Raw genomic sequence first — 18,357 nt, forward strand, 5'->3', positions numbered from 1 at the left:
AGGAGGGGTAACAAAAGTTATGAGTTGATTACTGTTTAAAGATTACAACTTCATCCAGAAATAAAATGATAAACCACCAAAAAGGCTATGTTTTGATTTTAAATTTGATAAGTACCGCATTGTTTTAATGCGCGAATTATTGCGTGATAATTAGCACGAACAACTTATGTCATTTTGCACGTTGTTTTTTTTTTTTTTTCCGTTGTTGGATCTCTCAGAAAACTGAATAACTTATGCGTAATGAGTAACAACAGTTAATTTTTAAAATTTGTATTTTTATCAATGGCATTATTATGATTCTAGAGTTATTTTTTTCTATGATTATCTTAACTTAATTTAATTTAAAATACAAAGTTTGTGTTTTAATTATTTCTGGTCAAATTTACTTATTGGACGGGTTTTTTTTTAATTTATACTTGAATTGTTGGATGACAGTGAGATGCGCTGGTACTTTTTCTAATTTTAAATAAAAAAGTAAAAGATGCTTGTAACATATCATTACATGAGTGCTAAAATTTTACCTATTTCGCATCTTAAGCGTTAACACTTTATTCATTTATTGGCCTTTTGGTTATAATATTTTTATTCGTCTAACCCTTCTCTTTATAACCAAACTTGTTTCATCTTGTCTAGTTGTGGTAAGTTAACCAGATTTGAGAAACAGAAAAACAAGAAAAAAATATCGAACACGAAAAATTAATATTGTACTTACATAAATAAATCCATATATAAGTATATATAAATCATACATATATAATGAGCTGCGGTGGCTTATAGGGAGTGAGAATTTGAGGTTATGTTCTTTTATTACGAGAAAAAATTAGAATTTTTTCATTATTTTTCATTTTTCCTTTATTTCCTGAAAAATGATGGTATTAAAAAAATATACTTGGATATTTCTAAATTAGTAATCATTAAATAGGGTTTTGAAAATTTTTCAAATTAATTATAAAACGCTATGACGGCTTAATACTATTTAATTTTTCTCTTCATTTTGAAATAATTTCACTTAAATCTTACTTACGTCAATTAAATATATAAATCAAAGTGTTTATAAATTATGAATGCTTACTGTAACGGTAGTTTTATTGAAGTTTAATCCAAATTCTATACCATGCTTAGTTGGCTAGTCAGCACTTGACACATTTCAGTCGGTAGATTTGAGGGCCTTTTTTTTAAGATAGCAGTTGGCAGTTTTTAAGGACTCACTCTCTTCATTTTATTCCTAGAATTGCCCATGTATGCTACCCTAGTTATTGTAGAGTTAGTATATATTTTAGTAGCCTCCCCTCCACAAATATCATACATAACATCTAATACTATGTTAGATTAAGTGAAACTTTTTAAAGAGTAAACTTTATATATTATTTTTTGCTGACGCATCATCATACGGTAAAGTGCTGAATATAAAAATAGCTAATTAATTTTTTTTTTAAATAATGGATGTAATATGTTATTGTTTAATTACTGTAAAGTTTATTTTCTATTTTTCTTTTTTTTTTTAATTCAAAGTGAATTGAAAAGTTTTGCTTTGTTTGGTTTCCCGAACTTTAATTCGGGAAACCAAAGGTTTCCCGAATTAAAGTTCGGGAAACCTTTTTTTTCCCGAACTTTTAGGTTAATTTGCAAACCTAAAAGTTCGGGAAAAAACAATTACAAACTTTAAAATAAACTTTATTTTAATTGCAATAATTTAATTTTTTTGAATTAGAATATAAAATTAAATATTAGAAGAAATAAAATTCAAATATTTTCTGGTAAAACTGACCATGTAATCAAATAATTGTTTTAAATTCTTCGTGAGTAGTTAGGAACTAACGTGAATTTAGTTAATGTATTTTCCCGCGCTGTAGTTCCGGTCAAGTTTTAAGTATTATTCTACAAAATTGACTTTAAAAATATTTGATAATTATTTAAGTTCAAAATCTTAACATGTAAAAAGTTTTACAAATAATATCGAAGATGTGTTAGCAGAAAAAAATCAAACTTTGTAGACGGCTATCTCTTTTGCACAAATCAACCAGGCCTTTTCGAAAAATGACAAACTTGACAAACAATATAATATTTAAAAAAAAAAGTCACTTAGTATCCAGGCCTGTGCTGCTTGTTACACGCAAAAAAAGTATTTATCTCATACTTTTCAGCAGTTGGAGCGAAGTATTTATTGGAAAAACAAAGAAATGTGTAGAATGAAGGCAGTTCGCACAAAGTTTAAAATGACAAAAGAACAAAAATTTAAATACAAATTTTTCTCCGTTGCTCAAAGAGGTGTATGAGAGAGAGACAAACTTTAATATTTTTCCACGCTACAGTAGGTTTTTAATATACTAGATTAGCGAAGCATTTAACAAAAGCAGCATCAATAAACAGACATTAACTCAAAAAAGTTTAATCAGCATCAATAAATAGACATCTCAGAAAGGTTTAATCTGCAAACCTTATAAAAAAAAGAATTAAAAAAAGAAATTTTTATGAGAAAGGTTAGTCTTGTGTAGCAAAATTGAGGTGATATTGTTGGTCTGAAAGTCATAAAACAAATTATATAAAAATGTTTATATTTGCTTTAGATAAATTTTAAAATACTTTAATGTAAAAGTATTTTTTTAAATTTGCGTTGAACTAGTTTCACATTTTAAAAACTAAATTTTTAATTATAAAACAGATCAATCAATTCAATATAGATCAATCAACTTAAAACAGAACCTTAGTTATTGGTAAATTGCCGCAAATTAAAACAAAAACTATAGTTCCCGTAAAAAAATCTTTCTTTAATAAAATGATTTTTTTTATTCAATCATAAATGGAAACTTTTTCAATCTTTATTTTAGCCTCACATTTTAAACTCAAAATTTTTGACTTTTATTTGTTTTATCATATATAGTAAACGAAATTTCTTATTCTTTATATAAACGGGATTTATTTATGGGTCTGTTTGTTTTTTGTTAGTTTTTTTGTTCTTGTTTTTTTCCATAGCTATGAGTTGTTGTTTTTTTAATCTGTTGATTATAACAATATTATTATTTTTTTAAATTAAAATAACTTTTTGCCATGAAAATAATTACATTTTGTAAGATACTAACAATACGTACATTCCGTAAAATACTAACAATATACTATAACAATATATATATATATATATATATATATATATATATATATATATATATATATATATATATATATATATATATATATATATATATATACTGATAGGAAAAACAAAAAACAAATAAACTAACAAAAAACAAACAAATTGCATATTAAATTTCTTAAAATACTGTTAAATTACAGCTTAAATTACGTTAAATAACATCTAGTTTTCAGATGTTTAGTTTTTGAACATTTAGGAAGGCGGAGACAACCCCCCTTGCTTAACTAACCATAGTAAGAGGGGACTGTAGATTTTTAGACTTGGGTCCGGCGTGGCTCTCGGCGAACCTAAATGTGTAGATAAAACTAAAGAAACTCTTTGATTTTGAGTAACGTAAAAAAATTTTTTTGAGAAATTTTGCAAAACATCTGTCTGAAGTAAATAAAGATTTTAGATTATCTAAAAAGATAATCCTTTAGTTTAAGTATTTTAGTTAAAGACTTGGAAATATATGAAAAGATAATCCAAAGTCTTTAGTTTCTTGTTAAAAATTTTCCAAAAAAATCAACCTTTTTTTCAATCATATCAGTATATTGATTAGATAAACGCTTTCAAAAAAAACGAAACAAAGACGTTCCTGCAATGCCTGCAATTCAGTTTCTTAAAGGTCTGGAAAAAAAATTTTCAAAAGTTGTCCTTTTGAAACTTTTATTTGAAAGCCTATGAAAGCACATGCTTTGAGTTTTGAATCCATCAAAGCTGCTTTAAACTTCTCTGGACTCAAAGCTCTTAAACAAAATTTATTGGAGTGAATAACTTTATTTCACTATTACGAACTAAGAAGGCTTTGAGAGATCTTTTAGCTATAAAGAGTCTAGAAATCTATGAAATCTAAGATTGTAAAGCAGACAAACTGCGTGAATCTTATCCACAAGCTAAGACGCAGTTCTACTATAGCAGCTCAATACCTTCTTTTTTTTTAAGTTTTTTCATTTTTTGTCAACCATTCGTCCAGACTTGCTTTGAACTTGTTCAAATGTTCGGATTCTACAACAATACCATGAAGTTTGTTTTAAATTTAAAAAAAAAGGGACCTTGAATCAACCGATGCACAAAAGTCATTTATTTTGCGAGGGGTGAAACACTGCATCCTGATTTAATGTTTGTAACCTCTAGTTGAAGAACATAAGATATCTTATTCAACACTTGACTTTAAGACTGGTTTGACATTAAGATTGACAAACTCTAAATGGTTCAACATCTTGTATAAATGAATCAAGTGTCCTCGTTTTCTTCTTAGATTTAAAGTTGTTAAATTTTAACTTTTCATAACTAAGCATTCGATTTGAATTTGGTAATTTTGTGGCCCTGTGTTGAACTCTTTCAAGCATTGAAACTTCTACTAGATTTGGTGAGCTCCATGCTGGAGCCGCAAATTCAAGATGAGGTCGCACGTAAGTAGATGAAATGACTTACATAATTTTCAGCATAAGAAGATTCCACTAATTACGGAAGTGGAACCTTCTTCTGGTAGTGGTACTTGATGATCACTTGAAAGTTTGTGAATTCGATAAAAGATTTTAGTTAAAAAGTGTGGTTTATCACGTGATCCATTTCTTTTTCATACAAACCATTTTTTTGGTCTTCGGCATTACACCAAGCCACAATTTTATTGTCATCACTCTTGGTTTTGGATATGTTGCTAGGATGCGCAAATAATTAATCTTAATAGATTAAAACTAATTTATTTTTGTTTTTTTGGTGAACTCTAATATGTTTGTTATGCAGAAGTAACGATAAGACTCATGATTGATTTGCGCTACACCATAAATACATTAAAAGGCATTGAAAATTTTTTTCCGAGTAACCATTGTGTTAGCCCAAAACAACATAAATTGCAGCAAATATGAGAGATCTGATGGTAAAGTATTTTGATAAGTAATTTTTTGAGTCTCTTAAACTAAATTTATATTTATAAAAAAATACATTTTCAAAAATTAAATTATTACATACCATTTTATAGCTTTAACATTCAGTTTGTATAAAATGTATATATTTTTGTATCATTATCATGCTGTATGCTTCTAAGCTGTAAAATAAAAAGCTTTTCATTATTAAAACCTTTTTTTTCGCATTTTTTTTTAATTTCATAATATTTTTTGTGTTACTAATAAGATTAAAGTAGTTGTTAATTTTAAAACCTTTCTTTTTATTGCATAATTTAATAAAATCAAGTATTACATTTCAAATGTGCTCTTGGTGTAGCTAAGGCAATTTATAAGTTACTTGAACTCTTTTATTTGGAATTAGCATGATTTTGTCAGCGTGTTATGCCCAAACAAGAGCTTTAGATGTTATAATTTATTTTGCTTCAGGTTTTTTTATATAATTTTCAAAATTTTTTTTCTCATCGGCGTTAACATGAATTTAGTTAAAATCTTTTCAAAAAGTGCCTTAACACACTATAACTCCTAGTTCTAATCGATTCTGACGTATATTAACTATAAATAGTTGTCAAAATACAATATTTCTATCAATTTTCACAAAATCTACTAGAATTCCGACCAAGAAAGAGCATATAATTAAGAAAAATTGCCAATAAACGATCAGAACAGATCATATTATTAAACTATGATGTTCATTTTACCTAAAAAGCGTATTTATTTAAAATCTTATTCAAATTCGGACAAGCAATCGTGATTTTAAGAAGATTTCTTTTTTAAATAAAAGAATCTTCGGTCTGGGTTTTTTCGCTACAAACATTTATATTTTATGATACCGCAAACCTTATCACTATCGTCGTTTCATAATTCACAGCAAAAATATTATATGTATTCTATTCTAAATGGTTATGTAATAATTGGATCTCAGTAAGACTAGATTAGTGTTACAAACTGGTTTTAATATTAATATATATATTAATATCTTAAACATATATTAATATCTTAAAATACCTATTTATAAGATTTTTTAAATGGAATTCATATTTTTTAATAGTTAAAACACGAAAAATATCGATGTTTATTTTTATATAATACAAGAAAAGTTGAAGTTAGCTAATCCTAGTATTTTAGATGCATTTGTAAATGGCATGAGACGGTGCATAGGAACATACTCTAAGACCTTGCAACACATCCCCAGAGATTTTATTTTTGATTATCATTAGAAAACATTTCCTCATTCAAAAAATGTAAACGACAACTTTTTTTAGTGGGGGCCTGGGGAGAAAAAACACATTTTAGGGCAGTGCCCAGGAATTTTGTTGTTCAAGATAGGTAGCTAATAAGCATGGGGCATACTCAAGTTTTTAGTATGTTGATACTGGTAGCAAATGAGGATGACTTGCAAAAAATTAAGGTAATTGAAGCTAAACCAACCCCGCCCCGATCCCTAACTACCCCCTTCCTAGAACTACGTCTCCTTTAATCGTAATTTTTTTTTTGTTCTATCATAAAGTAGATCAAAATTCATCGACAGATTTCAAATTTCATCAAAAAATCTCTTTTCGTTTAAGATTTATAACAATGCAAAGCCTAAAATTACCCCCGAAATAACCTTAAATGGTCTCAACTTTTAAACGAAAAATTTTTTTTTGATGTAATTTGAAATCTGTCGATGAACTTTGATCTAGTTTAATATAAAACAAGCAAAAAGTTGAAAAGTGTTTTTTGGAACCATACCCTAGGGGGGATTTGGGGAATCTTCTCGAACACCACAAAATCATGCCCATGCCCCATATTTAGATTTTCAGAAATATTTTTGATAGATTTATCAATTTTATTTTTTAAAGTTTTTAAAAATTTTTGTTTAACATTAAAATTTACAGACGGATAAGTAATTTTTATTACTTTCTATTTACATTTTTATTGAAAAAAAAACAAAGCAAAGCAACCTTTAATTATTAACAATTAGTAAAAGTTAGCAGTTGCTAATTGTTAACAGTTGCATAATAACTCTTTGCACGCGTTGATATACGAACTGAAAGCATGTTTTTAGCCATTATATTGACATGTATTTATAGGCATTATATTGACATTTGATTGATATAACCGATATATCATGCCAATATTATCAATCCATATCAGAAGTTTTTATTTGAAGCATTCATTTAAAATGCCTAAACATGCAAAAGAACATAGTATTTTGTAAAAAAATTTTACATTTGCCGCTTTAGGAAAGGCACGGATTTAAGACCAATAAATAACCCTGAAACAACTTATTTAAATCTAAATAAAAAGAAAAATGACTACTCAGACCTTTTCAAAACTATATTCTGGAAAGATTATTCAGCGGATAATCCTGACCTTCCTACCATGCTTTGCTCAAAATGTAGAAAAAAGCTTGCAGGGACTGATCTTTACTTCATTATGCGGCCGTGTTATGAAGATAATTATTACTATATTGATGTTAAATTTACTTCATTTAAAATTTAGTTTCGCTATTTTAGTCATTATAGTTGTCATACAAGTGCTATAAAATTTAGACCTGAATACCAGAGTTATTAGAGGGAAAAAATGTGAATGTTTTATTTGTGAAAATGGTCGCAAATCAAAAATGGAAAAAATATTGGCCCCAATGGTTGATTGTGTTTCGGGAAAGCTTGTTTGTCAAGGCGCTGAAGATGTTTCAAATAAACCTGCAGAAAGACTAGTTTGTCAACATTGTTATGCCCAAGTGGGACAGGGAATTCCACATCCCTGTACGAAATTAGAAAGACAAAAGAATTTGACTGCCATTGTAAAATCAACATCCCCAACAACGCAAGGAAAAGTTCTGTCCAGCTCTATCAAAGATTTTAGCACAAATGACTCAGAGAACACCTTAGTTTTGAAAACCTTTGGTCCGAAGCAACTCACTGTCTCTTTCGGAAAGACTGAGGTTAAGAAACCTTTCTTTTCTTTAGATAAATTGAACAAACTTCAATTAAAACTACATTCCACGTAAATTTTTGTTGCTTAAAAATACTTTTAAAAATAAATTTGTTATGAGTTTAAAGCCAATTTTTGTAATAACTTTATTATGATTTATAAGTAATCGCAACATGATTGAAGTTGCACGATTTCTGAGAAGTGAGGCAGGACGAAAAAGTGTGGAATCCGGTTTCAATATTAAACTGATTGAGAACAACGAAATAATTGGAAATTTATTCAATTGTGATAAACTCCCATTGCTATTAAAATTAATAGAAAGCGAAGAGGTAAGTAAACTATTTCCAAAAAAATTATTTTATAGCTAGATTGCAATTTGTATTATTCATTTTGATTTTTTATGAATGTATAGTTGGTAGAAAAAGATACTCCTATTGTGTATTGCAATGACATTGAAGAACTTGTAGCAATGGTACTTCATCACAGAAGTCAAGAAACAAATGATGTTGATATCAAATTAGGTGTAGATGGAGGGCAGGGATTCCTAAAAGTTACACTGTCAATAACCCTAAAACCAGAGTTAAAAAATAATAAAATTCCAGAGAAACTGAGCAAGAGTGACGGATATGCGTGCAAAGATTTTAAAGATTCAAGCGTCCACAAAACTATTATATTGGCCATTTTGCCTTCATTGAACGAAAAATACCATAACTTGCGGTTAATATTGGATAAGCTAAACATTTCATCCTTAGATTACACAGTATCTGAAGATCTAAAGATTTTGCTTCAAATAGTTGGAAAACAAACTGCAACATCAAAACACCCTTGTCCGTATTGCATGACGTCATCTCCTGACTTTCAAAAAGCTGATCATTATACTCTAGAGTCTTTGTGTACATGGTACGACCAATGGATGGCTGATGGTGCAAATTTAAAAAAAGCTAAAAAATACACTAATGTTGTTAACTCCCCTTTATTAACAGGCAACAAAAACAAAAAAATACTAGAACTTGTAAATATTCCTGGACTACATATACTGCTAGGTGTTGTAGACAAAATTTTAAAAGAGATTGAAAAAAATTTATTTGAAAACAAGGAGTGTGGGTTACAGTTTGTTAATCAATATCTGTCTAAAATAAACATCTGCAGAGTGTCCTACCAAGGGCAGCATCGTTTGGAAGGCAATGCTTGTCATAAATTGCTTAAAAACATAGACAGCTTTGAACTGTTTTTTCAAGAGTTTAGTCTTGGAATTTCCGCTGCCAAATATATTAAGGTACTTAGAGATTTTGAAAAAATAGTCCATGGTTGTTTTGGAAAATCATTAAGCTCCACGTATGTTAAAGATCTATAGGAGTTCTCTACGAGCTATAGAAATCTAAGGGCTACAATTCCTTTGAAGGTACACATAATTTAGCAACATGTTATTGAATTTATCAACATGAAAGGTGGAGTCTTTGGTATGATAAATAACTTTTAAATTTGATTAAAAATAATTTATAATCTTAGTAATTAAATACTCTATTTCAACAGTTGAATCGTAAATTTTGCATAATTTACGACGAATATTTATTAAATAAACTTGCATTTCTTTTGTACTTCTACTGTTCTATAGGCTTAGGTTACTGGACTGAACAAGCTCTCGAATCCATTCATCAGGATTTCAATCAGTTTTGGCGAATGAGAAAAGTTGGAGAGCACAGCCCAAACTATATAGAGCCGCTGAAAAACGCGGTTGTTGCTTACAACTACAAGCACTTTTAAAGTAGCTTTCTATTTGCAGGAATGTAGTTTGTAAAAAGTAAAGTGTTAAATCTTCTATGAACAAACGTTTAGTATGACTTTGAAATGTAAAATATCAATCATAATGTAACCATAAAAATCAGAGTTTTTTTTTTACTGTAATAAATAATTGTATCAAACCCTTCTCGATCCCTTATAGCCCTCCCCAGGGTATGGTTCCAAAAAACACTTTTCAACTTTTTACTTGTTTTATATTAAACTAGATCAAAGTTCATCGACAGATTTCAAATTACATCAAAAAAAAATTTTTCGTTTAAAAGTTGAGACCATTTAAGATTATTTCGGGGGTAATTTTAGGCTTTGCATTGTTATAAATCTTAAACGAAAAGAGATTTTTTGATGAAATTTGAAATCTGTCGATGAATTTTGATCTACTTTATGATAGAACAAAAAAAAAATTTTACGATTAAAGGAGACGTAGTTCTAGGAAGGGGGTAGTTAGGGATCGGGGCGGGGTTGGTTTAGCTTCAATTACCTTAATTTTTTGCAAGTCATCCTCATTTGCTACCAGTATCAACATACTAAAAATTTGAGTATGCCCCATGCTTATTAGCTACCTATCTTGAACAACAAAATTCCTGGGCACTGCCCTAAAATGTGTGTTTTCTCCCCAGGCCCCTACTAAAAAAAGTTGTCGTTTACATTTTTTGAATGAGGAAATGTTTTCTAATGATAATCAAAAATAAAATCTCTGGGGATGTGTTGCAAGGTCTTAGAGTATGTTCCTATGCACCGTGATGAACTTAACCGCAAATAATAACTTGTCTAATTTCACGAATCATCTTTCAAAAAGGTGATATATATGCAAAAACTCTCTTCGAAACAAATTTGTTTCGAAGAGAATATCAAACAATGGCTGCAAAATGAATCGATGTCGGTTCAATTTGTTCTGATATAATAAGATTATTCTTCTAACTATTTCCATTGATAAAGACAGAAATATGGTAAAGGCTAAGACCAAGACTAAGACCAAGACGATATGAATCAATTACTAATACCAAGACGAAGATTTTAAAAATTTTCACAAAGACTAAGAGCAAGACTTAGTTTTTTAGAAGGTTAACACAACATGCTTACTCAAATATGTGCACTATTAGGCTATTGTTATACTATATTATATGCTATATTAGGCAAATATGTGCACTATTAGGTAATCTATCAAGTTACCATTTATACTCATTACTTTATTATAAAACATGTAAATAAGTTAATACTAAATAACCGAATTTAAATTAATTTCACATAGAGTACGTAAGTTTGATGAACTTTGCAAGAGGTAAAATTTAACTGATAAAAAGATACTTCAAAGACCACGAATAATTGTAAACAATAGATTAAATCAAACTGTTGTTAATGATGATCTTTTTAACTCTGATAAGCATTGTCCATCAGAATATCAGAGGTGTTGGGTTAAAACATCAGAACATCAGAGGTGTAGGGTTGAAACATCAGAACATCAGAGGTGTAGGATTGAAACATCAGAACATCAGAGATGTAGGAATAAAACATCAGAACATCAGAAATATAGGATTGAAACATCAGAACATCAGAGGTGTAGGAATAAAACATCAGAACATCAGAGGTGTAGGATTGAAACATCAGAATATCAGAGGTGTAGGGTTGAAACATTAGAACATCAGAGGTGTAGGTATGAAACATCAGAACATCAAAGGTTTGGTGTTGAAACATTAGAACATCAGAAGTGTATGATTAAAACATTAGAACATCAGAAGTGTAGAATTGAAACATCAGAGGTGTAGGATTGAAACATCAGAACATCAGAGGTGTAGGATTGAAACATCAGAACATCAAAGGTTTGGTGTTGAAACATTAGAACATCAGAGGTGTAGGATTAAAACATTAGAAAATCAGAGGTGTAGGGTTGAAACATTAGAACATCAGAGGTGTAGGATTGAAACATCAGAATATCAGAGATGTATGATTGAAACCTTTTTTTTAATCTAATAAAGTTAATCAATTAAAATGAGTTTTAAATGAATTTAGTTTTTTAACTTTCAAAAACAAACTTCAAAGCAAAAAATAGTTACAATATATTGCAACAAATGTGTTGTCACTTCTTCACCGATGCAAAAGATTTCACCGATCTCAAATATTTGTAGAGACAACTTTTTATTAATAAACGGAAATCCATCATCCACCTAATTTCTGCTACACCCAAGCTGTCGAATGTTATATGAAACTGAGGCTTTAGTTATATGAAACTGAGACTTAAGTTTATGTTTTTAGACATGAATTTGTCAGAGCATCAATGAAATGGAAAGAAAATTAAACAAAATTTGACAGCAAATAACAATTTAAGTGTTCCATACATTTGATTCTGCTTTGTAAATATTTTTGCTTACTTTTAGGGTGGTACTAAAGCAATAATTAAAAAGATAAATAATCAATTGAAAAAAATGCAAATTTAAAATTGATGCACAATAAAATTGTGCACAATTTATATTTATTGTGCAACAATCATATTTTGCAATGTGCAGTTCGAGACTCATTTGGAATGACTGCTGGAATGGATGATACGTTGCAAACATGCAAAGATTTGGCTTCTTTAACTCACCAGTCAACAGTTGCAGCTGAGTTGCTTGAATCAGAATCAGACGCTCAAGGAATCAATTTTAGACAGTTGCGCCAATCTGTTGACACAAGATGGAGTAGTGAACTGGATTGCATGGCTTCCTACATTTAAAGAGTGCAATTATCAGCTTATGTGCAAATGAAGATATTTTTTCTTCAAAGAACATCAGTGCATCACAGTGGAAATCAATCAAGGGAGCATTAGAAATTTTGGCATCACTTAAAGAAGCTACAGAAACGTGGTCGGCTGAGTCTATTCCAACAATTAACACTGTCGCTGATTCTCTTTATTTAATTCATGACAAAATTGATCAATTTATTGAGACGGATGGAAAAAATGGCAACGGTGTCTTGTATGCAAAAAACTTGAAAAGCTGCATTGAGAAAAGATTTCCTCTTTGTCACACTGGAAACTTATTGAGTGCTGCAGCAAACTACTTAAATCCTGCTTTAAAGGGACTTCACTTGGAGCTCTTCAAAAAATTTCAAACAACAAAAGAATGGTTAGCCTCACAGGTTAAGGATAATGTTAAGTGCCAACCTGTTGCAAGAGTCCTTTCAGAGAAGACATTGTCTTGTTGGAAAAGTTTGGCAAAAAAATTCTGAATTAATATTTGAAAAAGTTGTTTACATTAAATTAAATGTCATTTGTGTCTATTTGTCAAAACCATGTTTACATTTTTTTTTACTTGGATTTTAATAAATTTGTTTTAAAAAATTGTTAAATTTCTCGTCTCGTTCTGGTTCTCACGAGAAGTACTAACTTCTCGTCTCGGTCTCGTCTCGGTTTGAAAAAGCCTTGTCTCGCTCATGGTTAACAAAACCATATAAAAGTTATATATATTTGAAACCAGTACATTTTTTATTTGGAATATATCTATAGACGCAATCATATTTTTGACATTAAAAGATGGAAATTAGTAATGAGTATGTCCTCCATTACACTGGATCACCTCAAAAATTCTGCCTTTCATTGACTCCACTAGTCGTTGAAGTGTAGTTTGATCCTACTCGTACCATGCTTCAAGGGTTTTATACTTTAACTCAGTAACAGTTTTAAATTGGTGTCCGGCTGCTTTAGCGTCATAAACTTTTCTTGATAGCATTCCCCACACGTTCTCGATTGGATTTAAGTCCGGGCTACAAGCTGGCCATTCGAGAACCGAGATGTTGTGGTCTTTACACCATTTCATAGAATGCCTAGATGTGTGAACTGCAGCATTATCTTGCTGAAATATGGCATTATCGTCCATGTTTTCATCCATATAAGTTATGAGAACATCATCCAACATTTCTGTATACTTTATCGAGTTCATTTTAGGTAAACCACAACACAGAGTCAATTTTCTTGAATAAGAAAATCCACCCCAAACCATTAAACTTCCTCCTCCATAATTTCGTTTTGTTTGTGGGTCATTTATACCTCTTAGATCATGCCAATAACAACTGTAAGAGTCCGGTCCATCTAAATTGAACTTTTTTTCATCTGAAAATATTACGTTTTGCCACTCATGAGTCCAATGCATATGGTTTTAGCAAACTGTAATCTACAATTTTATGGTGTTTTTTTAACATTGGTTTTTTTAACACAGGTTAAGGATAATGTTAAGTGCCAACCTGTTGCAAGAGTCCTTTCAGAGAAGACATTGTCTTGTTGGAAAAGTTTGGCAAAAAAATTCTGAATTAATATTTGAAAAAGTTGTTTACATTAAATTAAATGTCATTTGTGTCTATTTGTCAAATCCATGTTTACATTTTTTTTTACTTGGATTTTAATAAATTTGTTTTAAAAAATTGTTAAATTTCTCGTCTCGTTCTGGTTCTCACGAGAAGTACTAACTTCTCGTCTCGGTCTCGTCTCGGTTTGAAAAAGCCTTGTCTCGCTCATGGTTAACAAAACCATATAAAAGTTATATATATTTGAAACCAGAATTAAATTTTACATATATTGAAATCAAAATCCTATAATCAACTTTTTCATGATTAAAAGGCTTTAGTACCACCTTAATAAAGTTAAAAATCGAATATGTAAATCGAATGGCTGAATATGTAAATCGAATAGCTGAATATGTAAATCGAATGGCTGAATATGTAAATCGAATAGCTGAATATGTAAATCGAATGGCTGAAGTAGAATGACTGAAATCGAATGGCTGAAATCGAATGGCTGAAATCGAATGGCTGAAATCAAATGGCTGAATTTGAATGGCTGAAATCCAAATTTCCTAATATTTTTTACTCTTAGTAATATAAATTTATTTACGATATCTTTAGGCTGCAAAAATTTGAAAGATAAAACTTGTCAAAAATATCTGCTTTTTTTTGCGAAGAATAAGGTATCATTCTGTTGTGCAAATAAATCTTTTGCGCGTGCTTTTTTTATTAAAACAAAATTTTTCCCTTACTTTTATGAGAGACCACCCTATTCAATACTCTAAGAGTATTCCAAGTGTTGATTCAAAAAAATCTTATTGTTGCTCGATACTTCTATATCAAAACAATATTTTTCAAGATAAAATAGTAGACTTGATTTTCTTTTAATTTTAAAAAACGGCATCAACTTAGCATATAAAGGTTCATAAAATAACATGGCATACCGGTCATATTTTCATAAAAATTGGTTATGGCAAAAAAGTGATTAGACCAAAATGTCTATACTAACTTTACATTAGTTTTAGTAAAAATATGTAAATAAATAACATACACTGAGGCATATTCGTTTAGACGCATCAATTTTTTTCTCTGTATCTTAATTTTTTTCTATGTATTTTTTCTATGCATGCAAGTTATTATCAAAATAATTATTGTGTTGTGGGCTAATAAAAATCACAAAAAATTTTTTTATATGTGTCTTTATTAACATGAGAGTATGTTTGATACAAAAGTACATTTTTTAATTGGAATATATCTATAGACGCAATCATATTTTTGACATTAAAAGATGGAAATTAGTAATGAGTATGTCCTCCATTACACTGGATCACCTCAAAAATTCTGCCTTTCATTGACTCCACTAGTCGTTGAAGTGTAGTTTGATCCTACTCGTACCATGCTTCAAGGGTTTTATACTTTAACTCAGTAACAGTTTTAAATTGGTGTCCGGCTGCTTTAGCGTCATAAACTTTTCTTGATAGCATTCCCCACACGTTCTCGATTGGATTTAAGTCCGGGCTACAAGCTGGCCATTCGAGAACCGAGATGTTGTGGTCTTTACACCATTTCATAGAATGCCTAGATGTGTGAACTGCAGCATTATCTTGCTGAAATATGGCATTATCGTCCATGTTTTCATCCATATAAGTTATGAGAACATCATCCAACATTTCTGTATACTTTATCGAGTTCATTTTAGGTAAACCACAACACAGAGTCAATTTTCTTGAATAAGAAAATCCACCCCAAACCATTAAACTTCCTCCTCCATAATTTCGTTTTGTTTGTGGGTCATTTATACCTCTTAGATCATGCCAATAACAACTGTAAGAGTCCGGTCCATCTAAATTGAACTTTTTTTCATCTGAAAATATTACGTTTTGCCACTCATGAGTCCAATGCATATGGTTTTAGCAAACTGTAATCTACAATTTTATGGTGTTTTTTTAACATTGGTTTTTGGTGTGGTTTCTTCCACTTTACGTTTGATGTTGTACGTAGAATATGTGCAACATGTTTATTGGTGACAGGCAATAATAATTTATCCTTTATTTGTGTTGCATTCGATTTATTTTTGGTTGCTTCGAAGCGAATTCGATTAATTTGCCAATTTGTTAAAACTTTGTTGCCGTTTGTTGCTTTTTTTACACCGTAATTGTCACCATTTGCAATGTAGTTTCGTACAACATGGTCAGATCTTCCAATTTTTCTTGCTATTTCTCGTATAGAAAGTGCTGGTGAGATTTCTGAGCCACGATATAAATTAATTTGTATTTTTTCAACATCTGTCAAATACTTTCCTTCCGGCATTTCGTAAAATGCAATAAAAATGATACTGGCAGAGCAAAAGATCAAATTACATTAAAATTTATCAATTTATTTGTGTAAAAGTGATTAAAAATCAATAATTACCGTTATTAACCTGATTGCGTCTATAGATATATTCCAATTAAAAAATGTACTTTTGTATCAAACATACTCTCATGTTAATAAAGACACATATAAAAAAATTTTTTGTGGTTTTTGTTAGCCCACAACACAACAATTATTTTGATAATAACTTGCATGCATATCAGTTGACAATACATAGAAAAAAATTAAGATACAGAGAAAAAAATTGATGCGTCTAAACGAATAAGCCTCAGTGTATAAAATGATTACAAGTCTTTAACTTTGGTTACTAAAACTTGTTTGTTTGCATTGAAAAATCAGTATTAAATACTAATTTATACTACATTATTTATAATAAAACGAAACTCAATTTTTAGTGGATTTAAAACTTTTATAGTTAACTCCATTTTGTTGTATTTTTTTACTCAAATAATTCTAAAGAAATATTATTTGCTCACGTATTTTGCTTAAGTTTTGTGTGTGTTTTTGTTGACTATTTGCAATTTTATTTACTATTTATTTAGATTTTTAAAATATTTAAAATACCACCAAACGCAACTGTACTCGGACGTAAATCGTAAATTGTCTTCTTTTTGCTCCAGTCAAATTTTTTTGTAACTTTTTTAGTTAAAGTTTAACGCGCGGCAATTAAACTAATAGAAATAATAAAAAATATATTTTTGGAAATTTAATATGTCGAATTTTATTTTAATAAACAACTAAAACTATGTGGATCAAGTTTAAGTCTTTCACGAAAATAAAACGATATTTAAAATTTGTTTTAATAGTGATTTTAAAGTTACGCCGAAATTCAGTTATGGCAGACAAGTTTTTATTTTAATATTAATGTAAAACTTTATTTAATGTTTTTTGTTGTTGTTGTTGTTGCTTTTTAATATTATGTAATGAATCGATTTTTAAACATCGAACGTGCGAATAAGATTTTATAAAAAATTAAAAATATTGCAACTTTTGTGAGTTCAGAGTTTCGTGGCGCGAATGCGGCTAGGCACAATTCACACTGCAATTTACAACGGTATACAAAAGTTATGTAAATTTTACGCACATTTTTGATTTGAAAAAGTGTTAAGAAGACATCAAGAACATTAAGATCTCTTTTTGTAACAGAATCAGAGAAACTTACCTTTGATAAAACTATTCCCATTGATAACTTTTTGTCGACTTGAAGAATTTTTTTAAAGACTCTCGCATAAAACAAACTTACAACTAATATGAAAATTAATGTGAGATTTAATAACAGAACAACGTTGTGTTTTCGTGAAACGAGTGTAGAGTTTGTTGGATGAATGAGAGGGCTTTATTAAAGTATATTAATCTATTTTTGTGGGATGAAAATTACTTTTAGAATAGTTGTTTAAAGACAATATTTTTAAAAGACTTTTTATGTTCATAAGCTATTCAAGCTTATGAGATTAACTGTTAGTCGACTATTTTTGCAATCATTTTAAAGAAGCTTAATATTATATAAAAAAAAAAAGAATTACATAGTATAAAAGAAACTTGACTTTTTTAGAAATTTTACTTAAGCCAAACTTCCCTTAAAGCTACCAAAATGGATAACAACGCTGCAGTTTATTAGCGCGCCTAATAAGCTACTGCGTTTTCTGCAGCATGATTTCTTAAAACAAATTATTGTTATTGATGTCAAGAAAAATGAGGTTTAAAAAAATGTGAAAATTTTTTTAAATTTTAGTTAATTAAGTTTCTATTAAAGTTAAATGCGCTTAGATTAGATGTTGATTTCTGCATTTGGTTGTAGAGGATTCTATGAGTGCATGAAAAGTTTCTTTCAACCTAATCCCCCTCCCTCTTTCCTATATTATCATTTTGTCACACTGCTATTCCAAGCAGTTTCTATAGTTAGACCAGCAGCATTTTTTTTCAGTTTTCCCAAAGGCATCGGATATGCGGTTTTGTAAAAGTCAACTGCTATTTTGC

The 18,357-nt window shown here is 29.6% G+C and overlaps 1 protein-coding gene across 2 annotated transcripts in view; it reads right to left on the reverse strand.

Moving 5' to 3' along the window:
• The window catches only part of LOC136071840 (uncharacterized), a 118,226-nt gene extending 100,442 nt beyond the window's left edge, over nucleotides 1–17,784 (reverse strand). The window contains exon 1 of one of the 2 annotated variants that reach the window (XM_065797320.1): nucleotides 17,543–17,784. In XM_065797320.1, the coding sequence (XP_065653392.1) occupies nucleotides 17,543–17,563 (21 nt within the window). In that variant the 5' untranslated portion in view covers nucleotides 17,564–17,784. Of the gene's footprint in view, nucleotides 153–17,542 lie in introns of those variants that run through there. The other variant, XM_065797319.1, reaches the window with a different exon arrangement.
• Between the last annotated feature and the right edge of the window lie 573 nt (nucleotides 17,785–18,357).

This window comes from Hydra vulgaris, chromosome 05, assembly GCF_038396675.1.
Source record: "Hydra vulgaris chromosome 05, alternate assembly HydraT2T_AEP".
In the NCBI taxonomy this organism is placed as follows: domain Eukaryota; kingdom Metazoa; phylum Cnidaria; class Hydrozoa; order Anthoathecata; family Hydridae; genus Hydra; species Hydra vulgaris.